Raw genomic sequence first — 18,163 nt, forward strand, 5'->3', positions numbered from 1 at the left:
AGTTTACCCTGCGTAGGGCATCAGCCCACAACCCCTCCTCAATCTCTTCCCCCAGCTCTTCTTCCCATTTTCCCTTCAGCTCATCCACCTGATCTCCCCCTCTGCGGGGGTCGTCTACAGGGTCGCCCCGGTTGTACCCGATCGCATCCAGGATCGCGGTATGCATTTCTGCAAGGGTGCCTCCTCCTACATTCTGTGGGTCGGGAAGGGCTGCTGCGACCGATGGGTCTAAGCTGAGGACCGTGAGCTTTACCTGCTCTTTCTCATCCAGGCCGTACATGGTCGCCTGGTGTTTGACGATGGCAAAGAAATGGTGTGGGTCTGAAGCGGGGAGGAACGGTGTGATTTTGGCCCACTCGTCCCGTAATTGGGTCACTGTGAGGGGGTGGAATATAAGACCTCCGCCTCGTCTGCTGTGGCGGTGCGGTGGGTTGTTACAGGGTTCATGGGAGCCTGTATTATCTGTTGTGTGGGGGGTGGGGATGCTCTCCTCCTTTGGGGTTTTCCCTGCGCACATGCTCCCTGAACATATCTCTGCGCTGTCTCTTGCAATTCTTCCCAATCAGGGCCGTCTTCCTGGTCTAAACTTTCCCCAAAGGTTTCTTGAAATCCCTTTTGGACAGAAAGCAGTGCTTTCAAGTCTGCAATCTGCTTTCGGCACTTTGCATGGTCCAAAGTACTCTGCCTTTGTTCCGTGGTTGTGGCATGGAGCGCTCTCAAGGCTGCCTTGAGATCACCGCGTTGTTTCTGGAGCGTCTCTAACTGGTTTTCTGTTTCTTTCTTTATCAGGACTGCACGCTGCAGGTCCTGATAAGCCTTTTCATATTGTGACTGGAAACTACTCAAGTGCGCCAGACAAGATTGGTGACCCCGTTTGGCGTCAGCCACCTCTTCGTCTTTTGCTGCTAATTTCCCTTTTAACTCCAGGTTCTCTTTCTCAATTTCGCATACATCGATTTTACTCATCCGATGTATGCCTTCTATTTCCTTGCGGAGCGTCCTGACTACCTCCTCGGTGCCTCGCAATTGTGCCAGACAGGACACAATTGCCATCGGCTTGCGCGCTTTTGCTAAACTCTTTTTGTGGATCTCACTCAGGTTCTCCCACTAAGTATGCCCTATACTTCCAGGATCCGAGTCGTTATTGCAGAAATCCACATGGAGTTTAATTTAGATAAATGTGAGGTGATGCATTTTGGCAGATCGAATCAGGCCAGGACCTACTTAGTTAATGGTATGGCGTTGGGGAGAGTTATAGAACAAAGAGATCTAGGAGTACAGGTTCATAGCTCCTTGAAGGTGGAGTCGCAGGTGGAGACAGGGTGGTGAAGAAGGCATTCGGCATGCTTGGTTTCATTGGTCAGAACATTGAATACAGGAGTTGGGACGTCTTGTTGAAGTTGTACAAGACATTCGTACGGCCACACTTGGAATACTGTGTGCAGTTCTGGTCACCCTATTATAGAAAGGATATTATTAAACTAGAAAGAGTGCAGAAAAGATTTACTAGGATGTTGCCGGGACTTGATGGTTTGAGTTATAAGGAGAGGCTGGATAGACTGGGACTTTTTTCCCTGGAGCGTAGGAGGCTTAGACAATTGTGTCTTTTAAAAAGCATTTAGATAGTTACATGGGTAAGATGGGTATAGAGGGTTATGGGCCAAGTGCGGGCAACTGGGACTAGCTTAATGGTAAAAACTGGGCGGCATGGACTGGTTGGGCCGAAGGGCCTGTTTCCATGCTGTAAACTTCTATGATTCTATGGGCCATCCTTTGCCCTGCAGAATTTTGTGGATTTCCACTTCCCAAACGGGACACTGTCCCGCTCCTACGCTGCTGACTGGTGCGACAGTAAAATCGTCGGGATTCATGAGGCGCTGCATCGCTTGCATTGCCTGCATGGCTCTCTCTTATCTGCTCGTTACGTTCGAACTTGGAACAGGGGGCTAAGGTGGTGTGGTAGATGCGGGTACGGCTTGCGCTAATTTCCGAAATACCAACTGCCGATAGTTTTGACGCAACAAAAAAATCTATCAGTTTTGCCTTATAACCCTGTTAGTTACGCATGCATACACACACTTCCGAATTGTGAATTATTAACCAGAACCGCTTGAACACTTGTGGGTTTTTTTTTTGTTTTGTTTCCGATTGGATTCTAATTCAAATGTTGGGGTTCTCCCGGAGTGGTTTTCCACTTCTAAGTCGGGTCCTGTCAGGATGTCACCAATTATGTTGCTCTTTTTAGCCTTAGTCTATTGGCTCTGATTACGTCACCTTTGCTCACGCGTCGCCAGGTATCTTTATGATACCGCCACGTGGTTCAAGTGCAGGTTATGATTAATAATACAGCACACCACTTAGTAAGGATTAAAACGGTCATTTATTATATACAACAAGCAATATTAATACCTTAATACTACTTTCTATATAATAAACCTATCACTACTGGCCAATACTTAACTTGGGAAGAGCCCACCAGGTCAGGGAAACAAATGGCTTGTCCAATCAGATCTGGCCCGCGGGATTCAAAAGGCTGCTACAGGTCGGTGGCTAGGTGTCTCTACCGGATAGCGATCGCTGGATTCAAACTTACTGTTGCCGGTTGTTGTTCTTCCGAAGGTCTCGAGCAGGCGAAGAGGAGAGAGAGATCTGAACTTGGACCCTCACTTTTATAGGGCCCAGGGGCTTCCCGCCTCCCGGGGCGGCCCTTGACCCCGAGTCCCAATCGGAACGCAGCCATTTTACGTGGCTACACTGCCACTACCACTGGGTTTCTGGAGTGCCAAGCAAGCAAGTAACCGGCAGTGGTGCCATTAGCAAAGCAAGATGCCACCCCTTCCCCACTACCCATTTCCTAACCATCGCTATATTAGCTACCCAGTAGTAATTAATAAAGTTCAGAAGGGCCAAGCCCTCTCCCCCCACCCAAGAAGGACCTTCTTCACCCTCGGGGCTTTCCCAGCCCAAACGAAACCAAAGATCACCGCATTCATCTTCCTAAAAAATGCTGTAGGGATGAAAATTGGAAGACACAAAGACGAACAGCAATCTCGGGAGGACTGCCATTTTCAGTCTGAACCCACCCCGTCAATGACAGTGGGAGCACCCCCCCCCCCCCCCCCCCCCCGACAGAAGTCCCCTTTCATTTGCTCAATCACCCTGCCCAAATTTAATTTATGAAGCTGACCCCAGTTCCTTGCCACTTGAATCCTCAGGTACCTAAAACTCTGGAACTAACTAGCTGGTAAGATGGTAGAGCAGAAACTCTCAGCACATTCAAAAACACTTGGATATGGCTCCACATCAAGACCAAAGATGGAATTCTTTAACCAGCTGGTACAGACGCAATGGGCAAAATATATTTTTCCTGTGCAGGAAATCCTTCTACATTTCTTTGCAGATCTTCCACAGATATCTCCAGAAAACGATTAATAATACAGGAGAGTAAGAAGGGGGGGGGGACCACCTAACACAATGCTCAACAAAAGACTACAAAAAAGACTGAGGATTGGCCAACAAACATACAAGTTACATCCTATAAATGTACATTAATGAGATCATAAGCACGGGGGAAAGGTTGAAGTGGGGAGAGAATACATGGAGAAGGAAGTAGATTAGGGTACATTATAATTTACTCAAATGGCCCACTCGGATAGGATAGGTAACAGGATATGGACATTCAGCCACTTAACCCCATTTATTGAATTAGAACATGGTTGACCTGTACCATACTTCAGTTTCCTGCTTTTGTCTCATATCTCTTGATACCTTTACCATATAAAAGTCTGCCCCGCTCAGCTTTAAGAATTTCAAATGGCTCACTATTCAGAACTACTTGCAGAAAGAGAGCTCCACGTTTCTACCATCCTTCAAATGAAGCTGTGCTTTCTGATTTCACATCTAAATGGCTTCCTTCTAAATTTAGAACCGTTTCCGTGCCTCCCCCCCCCCCCCCCCAGGAAGTAGCTTCTCTAATCCTTGGAGCCCAAAGGGGGAATAAAACGAAATAACAAAAAAACCATGACTAGCACAAGTTCATTTGTAAAAAATTTACAAAAGAATAGAATCTAAAACAAAAGACAACAATGTAAGACACAGGATTCAAAGTGAAAAAAGGCAGTTCAATCTTGGGCTTTATACACCGTTAAATTATACAAAGCGGAAAAATATGGACATATTGAATTCCACAGTTGGGAAGTCATAGAAACTAATAAGTTAGCCTGTAATTTCATTGCAGTGGAAATGCAGAAACAAAACAGCCTAAACAATAATAATAAATCTTTATTAATAATAATCTTTATTATTGTCACAAGTAGGCTTACACTGCAATAAAGTTACTGTGAAAAGCCTCACTCTGGAACCTGTTCGGGTACACAGAGGGAGAATTCAGAATGTTCAATTCACCTAACAAGCATGTCTTTCGGGACTTGAGGGAGGAAACCAGAGCACCCAGGGAAAACCCTCACAGATACAGGGAGAACGTGTAGACTCTGCACAGACAGTGACCCAAGCAGGAATCGAACCTGGGACTCTGGCACTGCGAAGCAACAGTGCTAACCATTGTGCTACCGTGCCACCCCCATGGTGGTATATTTGAAGTTTAGGAAGAACAAACAAAAGGAAAGATGAAATGGTAGACAAGAAACTGATCGTGCTTCACAGCAGTAAAAGTAATTGGGGATAGAATATAAATTCTTACTTATTCACACACTTCTCTCCCTCTCAAACGTAGTAATTGCACAGTTGTACTTGGATGTAAAACTCACTCAAAAAGCACACATTTGTCAAGCACCAGTATGTATATTAAAGGTTCTACATAAATTAAGTTGCTGCATGGAGGAGCAGAACATTTTTTATTTTGGAAAATGTGTTATAGCACAACATTTTATGCATATTTTTAAGCAAGTGCCTTTAGATTTTTCCCCCACTAGGATTGGCATACTGTGGCTATCAAAATAGGTCAAAAGCACCAAGCTACCAACTTAACACTTTTTCTTGGAAGGAGAAGGAGGGGCGGGGGAAAAAAACCATTCACTATTCACTCAGATGAAGAGGAATACTTTATTTTGATCTGGTTTTATTAGATGCATCATACAATGCCAATACTTTCAATAATCCATTTAATTCCGTATTTAGCATCACCATCTTCACTGTGCATGTTGTACAAAGACTATACGTGATCTTAAGACTTAGGGGATGGGTATTACATAATTTATGAAATTTTGGGAAGAGAGGAGATAAACTTGAATGCACAAATCTCTATTTACTCACTCCAGTATCTCCACTTTTTCCATATACACTAGCTGCAAAGCTGTGCTTCTGGAGGAAAAACATTGCAAGAGCAGCATAGATACTTCCTGGATCAGCAATTTTATACAAACAGTACAAAGAATACAATCTAGTATACAATAAGCCAGGCGCAAAACATACACAAGACACTTCAGTACCATGGACAGATGCAGGATTTTTACTTTTCAAAATTAATACAGCATCCATATTTGATATAAATCAATGAGTTTGCAAACCTGCTCAGTTATTGAAACTATTAGCGCACACAAACACACACGCGCGTGCGCACATACACACACACAGTGAGGTAAATATAACTTGGTCATTCCGGAGGTATCTTTAATTTAACGCAAAATTACATAAATTCAACTGTATGCTTTGATTGTAGAATGAATGTAATCCCAGATTGACTGAAGAGCTACATGGCAAAGTGTAATAGAAAATGGGACTGTCCTGAAAGGTAGGTCATGGCACTCAAACACAAAAAGCTCATCCAACAGCATTTCAGAACTTAACACTAACATAACATATGAAGCAGTTAATCATTTGTACTTTCCTCGAGTCGTCCTGGGCAAATTCCATATAGTAATAAGCTAGCACTTCCAATATGAACATTTAGCATGCTAAAGATGACAGTAATTATTATGGTTTTACAGGGAGGTGCTCTTTTGGACTGTGTTCATAAGCCTAACACACAAAACTCAATATATTAAAAGATGCTTTTCTGTACTATACACGAGACCTATGACAATATGCTCAGTGATTACTTACAACAGGAATGACTGATGAGAATTCTTCAAAACAAAGCAACTCTGCATTTTATCTATGGGTTTAGCAGCAGTTATGCCACTTCATTCAAGTGCCTTCACCACTTGCGTTTATAACACTTTTTTCAGCCAGGAAACTACACACTTTCAGCTTAAGTACCGTGAAAGAACCTGGATTTATTCGGGTTAGAAGCTAAAGCCAACACTTTCTACATGGTTATTTGTCTACACATTCTATCAGGTTTGTCACTGTGCAATTAAATCTCACACTATAGTTTAGTGATATTAAAAAATTAAAAACATTTCTACCCTGCGCTCTATGCATCATTTTTAAATACATAATTGTATATAAACTAAGTTAAAACTAAAAGCTAGACTAGCCTCATTAATTATACAGTGGTTCCAATTAATGTAGCAATATAAAATGCTTTACATTACTAAATCTTTGCTGAATTAAAATAATAACATCAACACATGCTGAATTGTGACAAACCAATTTTGCTAAAGTCTCTTTAATACCAACATCCCACCCTAGTTTATTTTAAGTTGGGATGCCAAATTTTTATATTTGATTTCAAGCAACAAAGTAAACCCACCAATTTCAATATATGCAGCTTTTTCTAAAAGTGCACCAGAAAGCTGTGAATTGCTGTTTAATATTTTTCACTTGGAACTAATCCAAAATCTCCTTTACAAATCAAATAAAGACAACAGGGGTTTGGTTAATCGAGTACTTCAGGAGAACCAAGTAGCAGATAGCCAGTTTGTGTTAGATCTTCACATGTGCTTCACAGAACTCACTCATCGCAGACATATTAACTGTGCAAGATCATAAGGCTCGTAATGGCATTTTGGTGCAAATAAAGAGGCACAGCAGCCTGGGCTGCGGATTTTGTGGAAGGTAACAGACCACCAATTTATATTGCATTGTAGCACCTTGGGCCAAGGCCATTGAGATTTTATTGAAAGATACAAAGTTATGGAAATTCTTTAGAATAAATAGAACTGCCAGAGGAAAAGATATCTAACAGCTACTCTGGACATGCACATTGTCCTTAAACATCCTCCCCCTTGCCATCAACTCATTTTTTCAAAAAAATGCATGGAAGCTTTTGCAAGACAAAAGAAAAACAGGTAACTGGTCAAAAGAAATAAAGTCTAGAAAAAGATATTATAATTTGTGGATAAATTTTGATCCCATTCAATTAAAATTTTGCACGAACTTTTTTCTCACCGATATGTTTGTCCTGCAAAATGTATGATCTTTCAAAAGCTTAAAAATCCAGGCCATACAAAACTCATTTTAGTTGCTATTATTTCAACTTCAAAGTTACAAAAACAAGCTTGATTTTAATTGCACCTATAAACTGAAAACAATGATAAATCTTTTCACGTTAAAAACAATCTAATAAAATACATTAAAAATGTAATGCACTGGATAAGTTGTCAAAGGGGTCATTAATGCTCACTGCAAACAGTTTAAGGAGACCAACTGACAAGATTGCTCCCTGTAGGGTACTTAGATTACCTTTCTGGCTACAATCAATTAGTTTAGTGTTAATTTTGAAAAACGCATAACTATTTGGATTTTATTAAAAGGAATTTGCTACATTACATATCAATGGACAAAAATACTTGGGTGGATTTTAGGCTAGTAACTCAAATACAGTTTTGTATTCCTCAGCACAAACCAAATTAAGATGAGACATGAGTAAATACCACCCACCCCTCCCCCCGCCAATACAGAGCCTTAGCAGCAAGAAGCCAAAGTTATAAAATCACAAGCACTTTCTACACTACTTTAAGTTTTCATTAGAATGGCAGCTCCTATCCAAAACACAGCCAGTGGAGGCCTATATTGGAATACCACAACCACACTTCCCACAATTCTCTCCCATGTGCTCCTGAAGGAGAGCTGTGTGTGCCTGGCATGCACTCTGAAATCAGCATTTATACATATAAAAAATGTAAAGATGCTGCGTGCAAACACTATTTAATACTGAAACCTAAAGTTGTACCTATTAACTAAAATCACTAACTTATGGACTTTATTATCTTTTAAGTGGGAACTATCCATGATGCAGGTTACAGTTTTATGAAAGCTCTGACAATTGCGGGTGATATATTTGCATTTGTTTCGGAACTGGTTGTACAATTCCTCCCTCCACTCACTCCCCCAAACAAAAATATAATAACAGTTATACAACTGTACCTCAATTTTGCTTCAGAGTTACTTTTGTAGCCATTCATACATAATGGAATGAACAATCCTTCAAACCAACTGTAAAGTAATCCTGACTCAAAGCTAGGACTTCAGTGCGCAAGGTGAAAAAAACAAATAGCAAGGCAGCAAAATTATAATCTAATAGTTGAATTCCTAAGCATTGAAACTATTATCCAAACCTTGGATGAAGAGTACCCTTTAATTGTGTGTAATACTGTATTTTGCACTTAAATTTCATTCAGTTGCGGGACCAGCCCCATTATTAGTTTCTCCAATACACTGGGGCAGTGTTGGTAAAGGCTATAAGTGTTCCAGCTTTTCTACAGTTAAGACCAATAATAAAACGTCTTTGTTTATCAAGTTAAAATGTTAATTAAAAAAACTAAGCTATGTAAGATATCATGTCAATGTCCTGGGAAGGTGGTGTTCAATGCAGAGTGGACCTCACCGGAGTGTCCATTTGAGAGCTAGGCAGGGTGGAAATTTCCTATGTACTGTATAAAATTTGGTGCAATTTCTATGGTGGTACAGGCAGTGTGATCCATCTTCTGCTTCCTCGATGAGGTAGAACAAGAATCCCTTCCATAAAACTGTAATCCAAGTGCAGTTATCATCCTGTCAACTGGTTCTCTGGACTGCACCAGTGTCTACATTTTTATGCCTTCCTGTTGGCTGAGCTGAGATAGCGTTTTCTTGATCCGCAGAGCAGTTAATCTGGCTGCTCCATTGGCATACCAACATTCACGCATGATTTTGGCCATTACACGTAGAGCCTATAAAGAGATTGAAAGGTTAAAAATATATTCACACCATACCTAGCTACTGCAGACTGGATTTAACAGCAACATCTAGAGATTGAAAAACATTGGTATCAACTGGATTTCTCAATCAAGCTATATAGGTCCTATTTCATAAATCGAAGTACAGGAGAGGGGGCAGACACGACCAAGTTAAACAAAATGTGATCAAGGTTATGCATACTGGGTCTAAACCGGAAACATCCTGAAGCAAATTTAGTGAAGGTTCTTACTGTTCAAAACATAGAATGCATCTGAACATATTATGCCATCATTTTCAAATGCTCAAAAATTGTTACCACTCACTTCCGTCTGGTTTCTTCTTCATGCTCCCCAGTAATTTAGTGGAGCGTGGCTTGTTACAAAATTATTAATGCGAGTTAGAAATATTTCTCATTCTTTGTACCCTTAATGAGAAAGGAATCGTTTAAATCAAGCAATCTCGGGACGCAGTTCCTTTAAAACTGTTTTTGCTGTACAGCAAAGATACTCTTCCCTAATTCAGGATTCTTCGCTTCTTTGATGGAATCAAAGAAAGAGGAAAATCAAGACAATTTTTACAATGTAGTAGTTGTTACACAAGGGTTAGAAGAGGTTATTTTGTAGATAGAAAACAAACTGCAAACCTCCACATCAAAATGAAGGCTTTTCATTCTCAAGTTATAATAAATGGACAAGGGCGGCATGGTGGTACAGTAGTTAGCATTGCTGCCTCATGGCACTGAGGACCCAGTGCGATCCCAGTCCTGGGTCACTGTCCAGGTGGAGTTTGCACATTCTCCCAGTGTTTGCGTGGGTTTCATCCCCACAACCCAAAGATGTGAAGCATAGGTGGATTGACCACACTAAAATTGCCCCTCAACTGGAAATTTTTAAAAAACATTTCTTAAAAAGTTATAATAAATGGACTTCCGGTTGCATGATGTAGGTGAAGCATGCACAAGTGATATTTCCCCCCCGGCATTCTCGCCTTTTCTTCCTTTATTGGCACCGTAAAAGAGACCATGAAAATAGTTATAAATGAGTAACCAGCAAACTTCTGCTAAAAATGCCAAAACAAGTATGTTAGCCAGAAAACTTTAATTGAAATACCTCTGCCGATCCTGACGCAACTAAGATGGCAGGCACCTCTCCCGTGTTTCTAACATCTAACACGCTTAGCAAAATCCTGATCGCGTTTGGCTCTGGAGCTGAAAAATTCACTGGAGAAGGTGACAAGCCACATCTGATCCTCCCTAGACTCCACTATTGACTCACACGCCTGCATCATCACTGATATGGACATGGCGTTCTTGGACCACAGCGACAGGATCAGCTCATTGGAGCCTGAGCTACCTGCAGTGAGTAGAGAATATGGCGCTGCGGAATAAAGTGGATGATACGCAGAACCAGCCCAAACGTCACGGATGAATTGTGAGGTTTGAAGGTCGCACCCCTACTCAATTTATATTCAATCTTTAAAAAAATCTCTTTCCCCGAGTCTCCAGACTTGGACTGGGCCCACCGCACTTGTTGGTCAAAACCTCGCCCTGGTGACTCCTCACGAGCCATCGTAGCCCAGTTCCACAGCCACAAAGACAAAGAGCTGGATTTTGATGGTCCAGAGAACACCGCAATCCCAGCTACAGAGGCCACCCTATCAGGATATATTGAGTCATGACCCCGGAGCTGGCTAAGCGAGCTGCATTCAAACAGCATCAAGTCCATACTGAACAAAAAAAGGAATTGGCTTTGGGATGACCCACCTGACCTGACTTTGAATCACTAAATGAAAAAGACCATTTCCTCAAAGCACCAGACGAGGCAGACTCTTTAAGGGCTTATTCAATTGGCGGCTCTCTGTTTCTGGTTATCGTATAATTTCAATGTGTCTTCTTTCCTTCAATACCTGTATTGGCCATTTAATATGCTTGAATCAAGGACATGCTCAGTTTTACACCATTGTTCCCACTACGTGGTTAGAAGAAGCATCTGTCTAATGACATATTAAGTAGTACTGTTTTTTTCTTGTTTCTTCTTCAGAAGAATAAGGTTGATTAGTTAATGGATTCCCTACAAGATAAAAGACCTGCCTCTTGTCCTGTTTTTTGTTGACAGGTTTAGGATTTGAATCATGGTTTGTTTTAGTTATACGATTCTCATCTCTCGGTTTAGTTTCTGTTCCAGCAGTTTGGAAGTGTGATGTGTTGACAGGAACCAGAATTTTCTCTACATCTGACCATTCTCACTATGCCATAGACTCACATGGCTTTGATTCCTTACCATCTCCACTTGTTGACCCTTGTAAAATTCTCCCACAGTCATGGCTAGCATCGGAGCTCAGGGCAGTACGGGACCCTCAATTAGAATAGTTACATGGAACGTTACGGGGTTAAATGGCCCAGTAAAACACTCCAAGGTGCTTGCACATCTCAAAAACCTCAACACAGAAGTGGCATTCCTTCAGGAAAGAATCTTCGTACTCTAGATCACGCCAGATTATGCAAAGCATGATTGGTTTTTCACTCTAGCTTTAAAGGCAAGGCAAGGGGAACAGAGACTCTGATAAAAAAGGGGGTCCAGTCCTCACCCTCAAATGTAATCTCAGACCCTGAAGGATGTTACACAACAGTTAGCGGCACGCTTCTTCAAACCCTGGTAGTCTTGGCCAATGTCGATGCCTCCAGATGGCATGACACTATCCTCCCTCCCCAACTTGGGACACCCATCATCTAATCTTTGGAGGGGATTTGAATTGTGTCCTGAACCCAAATTAGATGGCTTAAATTGTAAGACGCTTGCCCTTTCTGGTGTTTCCAAAGCTCTCTCTTCCTTCATGACCCAAGTGGGAAGGGTGCACCCTTGATGTTTCCTACATCCTGGCACGAAAGACTTCTCCTATTTATGTCCACCATGCTTATTCATGTATTGATGATTTTTTTCTTCGATAAAACTCTTCACCCTGTGGCAAGAGCCGTTGAGTACGCAGCCACAGTCATATCAGACCACGTGCCTCATTCCCTGGGCTGGTTTCTTACGCCCAAGGCTAACGGTCGACCTCTATGGTGATTTGATACAACCCTATTATGGAACAGGAAATTTTGCCAAGTTTTTAATACATCAGCTTAGACGTCTTCAATAAAACAAAAATCTGATTCCACCACCCCTTCATTATTGTGGGAGACCCTTAAGGCAGTCATTCAAGGAAACAATCTCCCATAATGCATTTTCTATCAAACAAAGAAAATTGAAACAACAAACAATGAAAATTGAAACAACAAACAATTGGTGGACTCCATTTTAAGAATAGGTCAGCAGTATTCCATTGTTCTCACCCCAGAGTTGTTTTCAGACAGGCTAAAGCTCCAGACTCAATTTGATTAACTCTCCACCAATAAAGTGGCCTGCATGCTACAACAGTCAAAGGGAGCTTTTTATGAACACGGGGACAAAGCTGGTCGCCTATTGGCACAAAGCTCAGGCGCCAGTCTGCTTCCCAATTTATTTCCCAGATACATGATGCCTCTCATAACCTCACTACCAATCCCTCCTAGATCAATCTGACATTCGCTTCCGATTATTGTAACCTCGATAAATCCAATCTTTTCCAGATGGTTCGGCAATGGCTAAATTCCAAAATAGTTAGTGACCCCTTCTGTAGATATGAACAGGAGTAGAGACTTATATGACCTATTGTGCCTAGATGAAATAACAATTGTATTGAGTTGATGCAGAGCAGTAAAGCACCATGTTCTCGCAGCTACCCTATTGATTTTTACAAAAGTTTCTCCATTCGACTTGCGCCCTTGCTGCTAGGCATGTTCATGGGTCAATTTCTCATTGGTCCCTACCCTCTACATTAACACAAGCCTAATCAGCCTCTCTCTCCAAATGCAGATGTAAAAGTTCTAGCCAAGGTATTGCTGCCCCTGCCCCTCCTTTTATATATTACAAAGCCCATTCCCTGTGTCAATGACAATGAACCTTTGACAAAAGCAAGTTTCCTCCAGTTCGCTCCAGCGCCAAGCAAATTCTCCCCAGGTGCTCTGTCATTCCATATCTGGTGCCCACTTTCATTACCTAGGCATCAACATAGCTCATTCGCTTCTGACCCATCATAGAATAAATTACTGGAGCCTGGTTGCCAAAATTAAGGTGGATTTGCACCCCTGGAATAGTCTTCCTTTCTCTTTAGCTGGTAGAATTCATTCTATAAAAATGATCATTCCACCCAGATTCTCGTTTCCTTTCCAATGGCTTCCCAGCTTCCTACCAAAATAATTTTTTGGTATTCTTACAGGTGGGCAGATCCCCTCAAGCCCAGAGCGATACTTCAGAGGGGGAAGACGCATTGGTGGTCAAGCTCTTCCTAAATTATCATATTACTGGACAGCCAATATCCATAGAATCCTTTCGTGTTGTCATAACCCCAGCCCGAACTGGTGCCTTATGGAGACACATTCCAACTACTCATCCCCTCTTCCTGCCTTAGTCTGTGCTCTTCTCCCCCTCGAAATTCATGTCAAACTCCGTTGTGATAGCCACTTTAAGAATATGGAAATAATTTTGTCAACATTTTGTTTTCCGCTCCTTCCCTACTCGGCTCTATTTACAACAACTTGCCCTCTATGCTCAACTCAGCGTTTGCCTTGTGGAGTGGGAAGGGATTTGTATATTTCGCTGACCTGTTTGTAGATGGAAACTTTGCGAGTTTTAGCGAAATTATGGACAAATTTGCTAATGCTCTTCGGGAGGGTTTAAACTAGTTCAGCAGGGGCTTGGGAACCTGAATTGTAGCTCCAGTATACAGGAGGTTGTTCCTGAGGTAGTATGGGCTGAGGTTAGAAACAGGAAAGAAGAGGTCACCCTGTTAGGGGGTTTCTATAGGCCTCCGAAATGTTCCAGAGATGTAGAGGAGAGGATTGCAAAGATGATTCTGGGTAGGAGCGAAAGCAACAGGGTAGTTGTTATGGGGGACTTTAACTTTCCAAATATTGACTGGAAACGCTATAGTTCGAGTACTTTACATGGGTCCGTTTTTGTCCAATGTGTGCAGGAGGGTTTCCTGACACAGTATGTAGATAGGCCAAAGAGAGGCGAGGCCACATTGGATTTGGTACTAGGTAATGAACCAGGACAGGTGTTAGATTTGGATGTAGGTGAGGACTTTGTTGATAGTGACCACAATTCGATTATGTTTACTTTAGTGATGGAAAGGGATAGGTATATACCGCAGGGCAAGAGTTATATCTGGGGGAAAGGCAATAATGATGCGATGAGGCAAGACTTAGGATACATCGGATGGAGAGGAAAACTGCAGGGGATGGGCACAATGGAAATGTGGAGCTTGTTCAAGGAACAGCTACTGCGTGTCCTTGATAAGTATGTACCCGTCAGGCAGGGAGGAAGTGGTCGAGTGAGGGAACCGTGGTTTACTAAAGCAGTCGAAACACTTGTCAAGAGGAAGAAGGAGACTTATGTAAAGATGAGACATGAAGGTTCAGTTAGGGCGCTCGAGAGTTACAAGTTAGCTAGGAAGGACCTAAAGAGAGAGCTAAGAAGAGCCGGGAGGGGACATGAGAAGTCTTTGGCAGGTAGGATCAAGGATAACCCTAAAGCTTTCTATAGATATGTCAGGAATAAAAGAATGACTAGGGTAAGAGTAGGGCCAGTCAAGGACAGTAGTGGGAAGTTGCGCTTGGAGGCCGAGGAGATAGGAGAGGTGCTAAATGAATATTTTTCGTCAGTATTCACACAGGAAAAAGACAATGTTGTCGAGGAGAATACTGAGATTCAGGCTACTAGACTAGAAGGGCTTGAGGTTCATAAGGAGGAGGTGTTAGCAATTCTGGAAAGTGTGAAAATAGATAAGACCCCTGGGCCGGATGGGATTTGTCCTAGGATTCTTTGGGAAGCTAGGGAGGAGATTGCTGAGCCTTTGGCTGTGATCTTTAAGTCATCTTCGTCTCCAGGAATAGTGCCAGAAGACTGGACGATAGCAAATGTTGTCCCCTTGTTCAAGAAGGGAAGTAGAGACAACCCCGGTAACTATAGACCAGTGAGTCTTACTTCTGTTGTGGGCAAAATCTTGGAAATGTTTATAAGAGCTAGGATGTATAATCATCTGGAAAGGAATACTTTGATTAGAGATAGTCAACACAGTTTTGTGAAGGGTGGGTCGTGCCTCACAAACCTTATTGAGCTCTTTGAGAAGGTGACCAAACAGGTGGATGAGGGTAAAGCTACTGCAGAAAATAGGAGGCATGGGATTCAGGGTGATTTAGCAGTTTGGATCAGAAATTGGCTAGCTCGAAGACGACAAAGGGTGGTGGTTGATGGGAAATGTTCAGAATGGAGTCCAGTTACTAGTGGTGTACCACAAGGATCTGTTTTGGGGCCATTGCTGTTTGTCATTTTTATAAATGACCTGGAGGAGGGCGTAGAAGGATCGGTGAGTAAATCGGCAGATGACACTAAAGTCGGTGGAGTTGTGGACAGGATGTTACAAGTTACAGAGGGACACAGATAAGCTGCAGCGCTGGGCTGAGAGGTGGCAAACGGAGTTTAATGCAGAAAAGTGTGAGGTGATTCATTTTGGAAGGAATAACAGAAAGACTGAGTACTGGGCTAATGGTAAGATTCTTGGCAGTGTGGATGAGCAGAGAGATCTCGGTGTCCATGTACAGAGATCCCTGAAAGTTGTCAACCAGGTTGAGAGGGTTGTTAAGAAGGCGTACGGTGTGTTAGCTTTTATTGGTAGAGGGATTGAGTTTAGGAGCCATGAAGTCATGTTGCAGCTATACAACACTCTGGTGCGGCCGCATTTGGAGTATTGCGTGCAATTCTGGTCGCCGCATTATAGGAAGGATGTAGAAGCATTGGAAAGGGTGCAGAGGAGATTTATCAGAATGTTGCCCGGTATGGAGGGAAGATCTTATGAGGAAAGGCTGAGGGACGTGAGGCTGTTTTCGTTAGAGAGAAGAAGGTTAAGAGGTGACTTAATTGAGGCATACAAGATGATCAGAGGATTGGATAGGGTGGACAGTGAGAGCCTTTTTCTTCAGATGGTGATGTCTAGCACGAGGGGACATAGCTTTAAATTGAGGGGAGATAGATATAAGACAGATAGAACATAGAACAATACAGCGCAGTACAGGCCCTTCAGCCCACAATGTTGCACCGAAACAAAAGCCATCTAACCTACACTATGCCATTATCATCCATATGTTTATCCAATAAACTTTTAAATGTCCTCAATGTTGGCGAGTTCACTACTGTAGCAGGTAGGGCATTCCACGGCCTCACTACTCTTTGCGTAAAGAACCTACCTCTGACCTATATCTATTACCCCTCAGTTTAAAGCTATGTCCCCTCGTGCCAGCCATTTCCATCCGCGGGAGAAGGCTCTCACTGTCCACCCTATCCAACCCCCTGATCATTTTGTATGCCTCTATTAAGTCTCCTCTTAACCTTCTTCTCTCCAACGAAAACAACCTCAAGTCCATCAGCCTTTCCTCATAAGATTTTCCCTCCATACCAGGCAACATCCTGGTAAATCTCCTCTGCACACGCTCCAAAGCCTCCACGTCCTTCCTATAATGCGTTGACCAGAACTGTACGCAATACTCCAAATGCGGCCGTACCAGAGTTCTGTACAGCTGCAACATGACCTCCTGACTCCGGAACTCAATCCCTCTACCAATAAAGGCCAACACTCCGTAGGCCTTCTTCACAACCCTATCAACCTGGGTGGCAACTTTCAGGGATCTATGTACATGGACACCTAGATCCCTCTTCTCATCCACACTTCCAAGAACTTTACCATTTGCCAAATATTCTGCATTCCTGTTATTCCTTCCAAAGTGAATCACCTCACACTTCTCTACATTAAACTCCATTTGCCACCTCTCAGCCCAGCTCTGCAGCTTATCTATATCCCTCTGTAACCTGCTACATCCTTCCACACTATCGACAACACCACCGACTTTAGTATCGTCTGCAAATTTACTCACCCACCCTTCTGCACCTTCCTCTAGGTCATTGATAAAAATGACAAACAGCAACGGCCCCAGAACAGATCCTTGTGGTACTCCACTTGTAACTGAACTCCATTCTGAACATTTCCCATCAACCACCACCCTCTGTCTTCTTTCAGCTAGCCAATTTCTGATCCACATCTCTAAATCACCCACAATCCCCAGCCTCCGTATTTTCTGCAATAGCCTACCATGGGGAACCTTATCAAACGCTTTGCTGAAATCCATATACACCACATCAACTGCTCTACCCTCGTCTACCTGTTCAGTCACCTTCTCAAAGAACTCGATAAGGTTTGTGAGGCATGACCTACCCTTCACAAAGCCATGCTGACTATCCCGGATCATATTATTCCTATCTAGATGATTATAAATCTTGTCTCTTATAATCCCCTCCAAGACTTTACCCACTACAGACGTGAGGCTCACCGGTCTATAGTTGCCGGGGTTGTCTCTGCTCCCCTTTTTGAACAAAGGGACCACATTTGCTATCCTCCAGTCCTCTGGCACTATTCCTGTAGCCAATGACATAAAAATCAAAGCCAAAGGTCCAGCAATCTCTTCCCTGGCCTCCCAGAGAATCCTAGGATAAATCCCATCAGGTCCCGGGGACTTATCTATTTTCAGCCTGTCCAGAATTGCCAACACCTCTTCCCTACGTACCTCAATGCCATCTATTCTATTAGCCTGGGTCTCAGCATTCTCCTCCACATTATCTTTTTCCTGAGTGAATACTGACGAAAAACATTCATTTAGTATCTCGCCTATCTCTTCAGACTCCACACACAACTTCCCATCCCTGTCCTTGACTGGTCCTACTCTTTCCCTAGTCATTCGCTTATTCCTGACATACCTATAGAAAGCTTTTGGGTTTTCCTTGATCCTACCTGCCAAATACTTCTCATGTCCCCTCCTTGCTCGTCTTAGCTCTCTTTTTAGATCCTTCCTCGTTACCTTGTAACTATCCATCGCCCCAACTGAAACTTCACACCTCATCTTCACATAGGCCTCCTTCTTCCTCTTAACAAGAGATTCCACTTCTTTGGTAAACCACGGTTCCCTCGCTCGACG

The 18,163-nt window shown here is 42.8% G+C and overlaps 1 protein-coding gene across 3 annotated transcripts in view; it reads right to left on the reverse strand.

Annotated features, from left to right (window-relative positions):
• Nucleotides 1-5,042: 5,042 nt before the first annotated feature.
• LOC140385322 (TGF-beta receptor type-1) overlaps nucleotides 5,043-18,163 on the reverse strand; it is a 151,745-nt gene continuing 138,624 nt past the window's right edge. For all 3 annotated transcript variants that reach the window (XM_072467381.1, XM_072467382.1, XM_072467383.1), the window contains one exon: nucleotides 5,043-9,053. In XM_072467381.1, coding sequence (XP_072323482.1) covers nucleotides 8,928-9,053 — 126 coding nt within the window. In that variant the 3' untranslated portion in view covers nucleotides 5,043-8,927. The remainder of the gene's footprint in view (nucleotides 9,054-18,163) is intronic.

This window comes from Scyliorhinus torazame, chromosome 11, assembly GCF_047496885.1.
Source record: "Scyliorhinus torazame isolate Kashiwa2021f chromosome 11, sScyTor2.1, whole genome shotgun sequence".
NCBI lineage: Eukaryota > Metazoa > Chordata > Chondrichthyes > Carcharhiniformes > Scyliorhinidae > Scyliorhinus > Scyliorhinus torazame.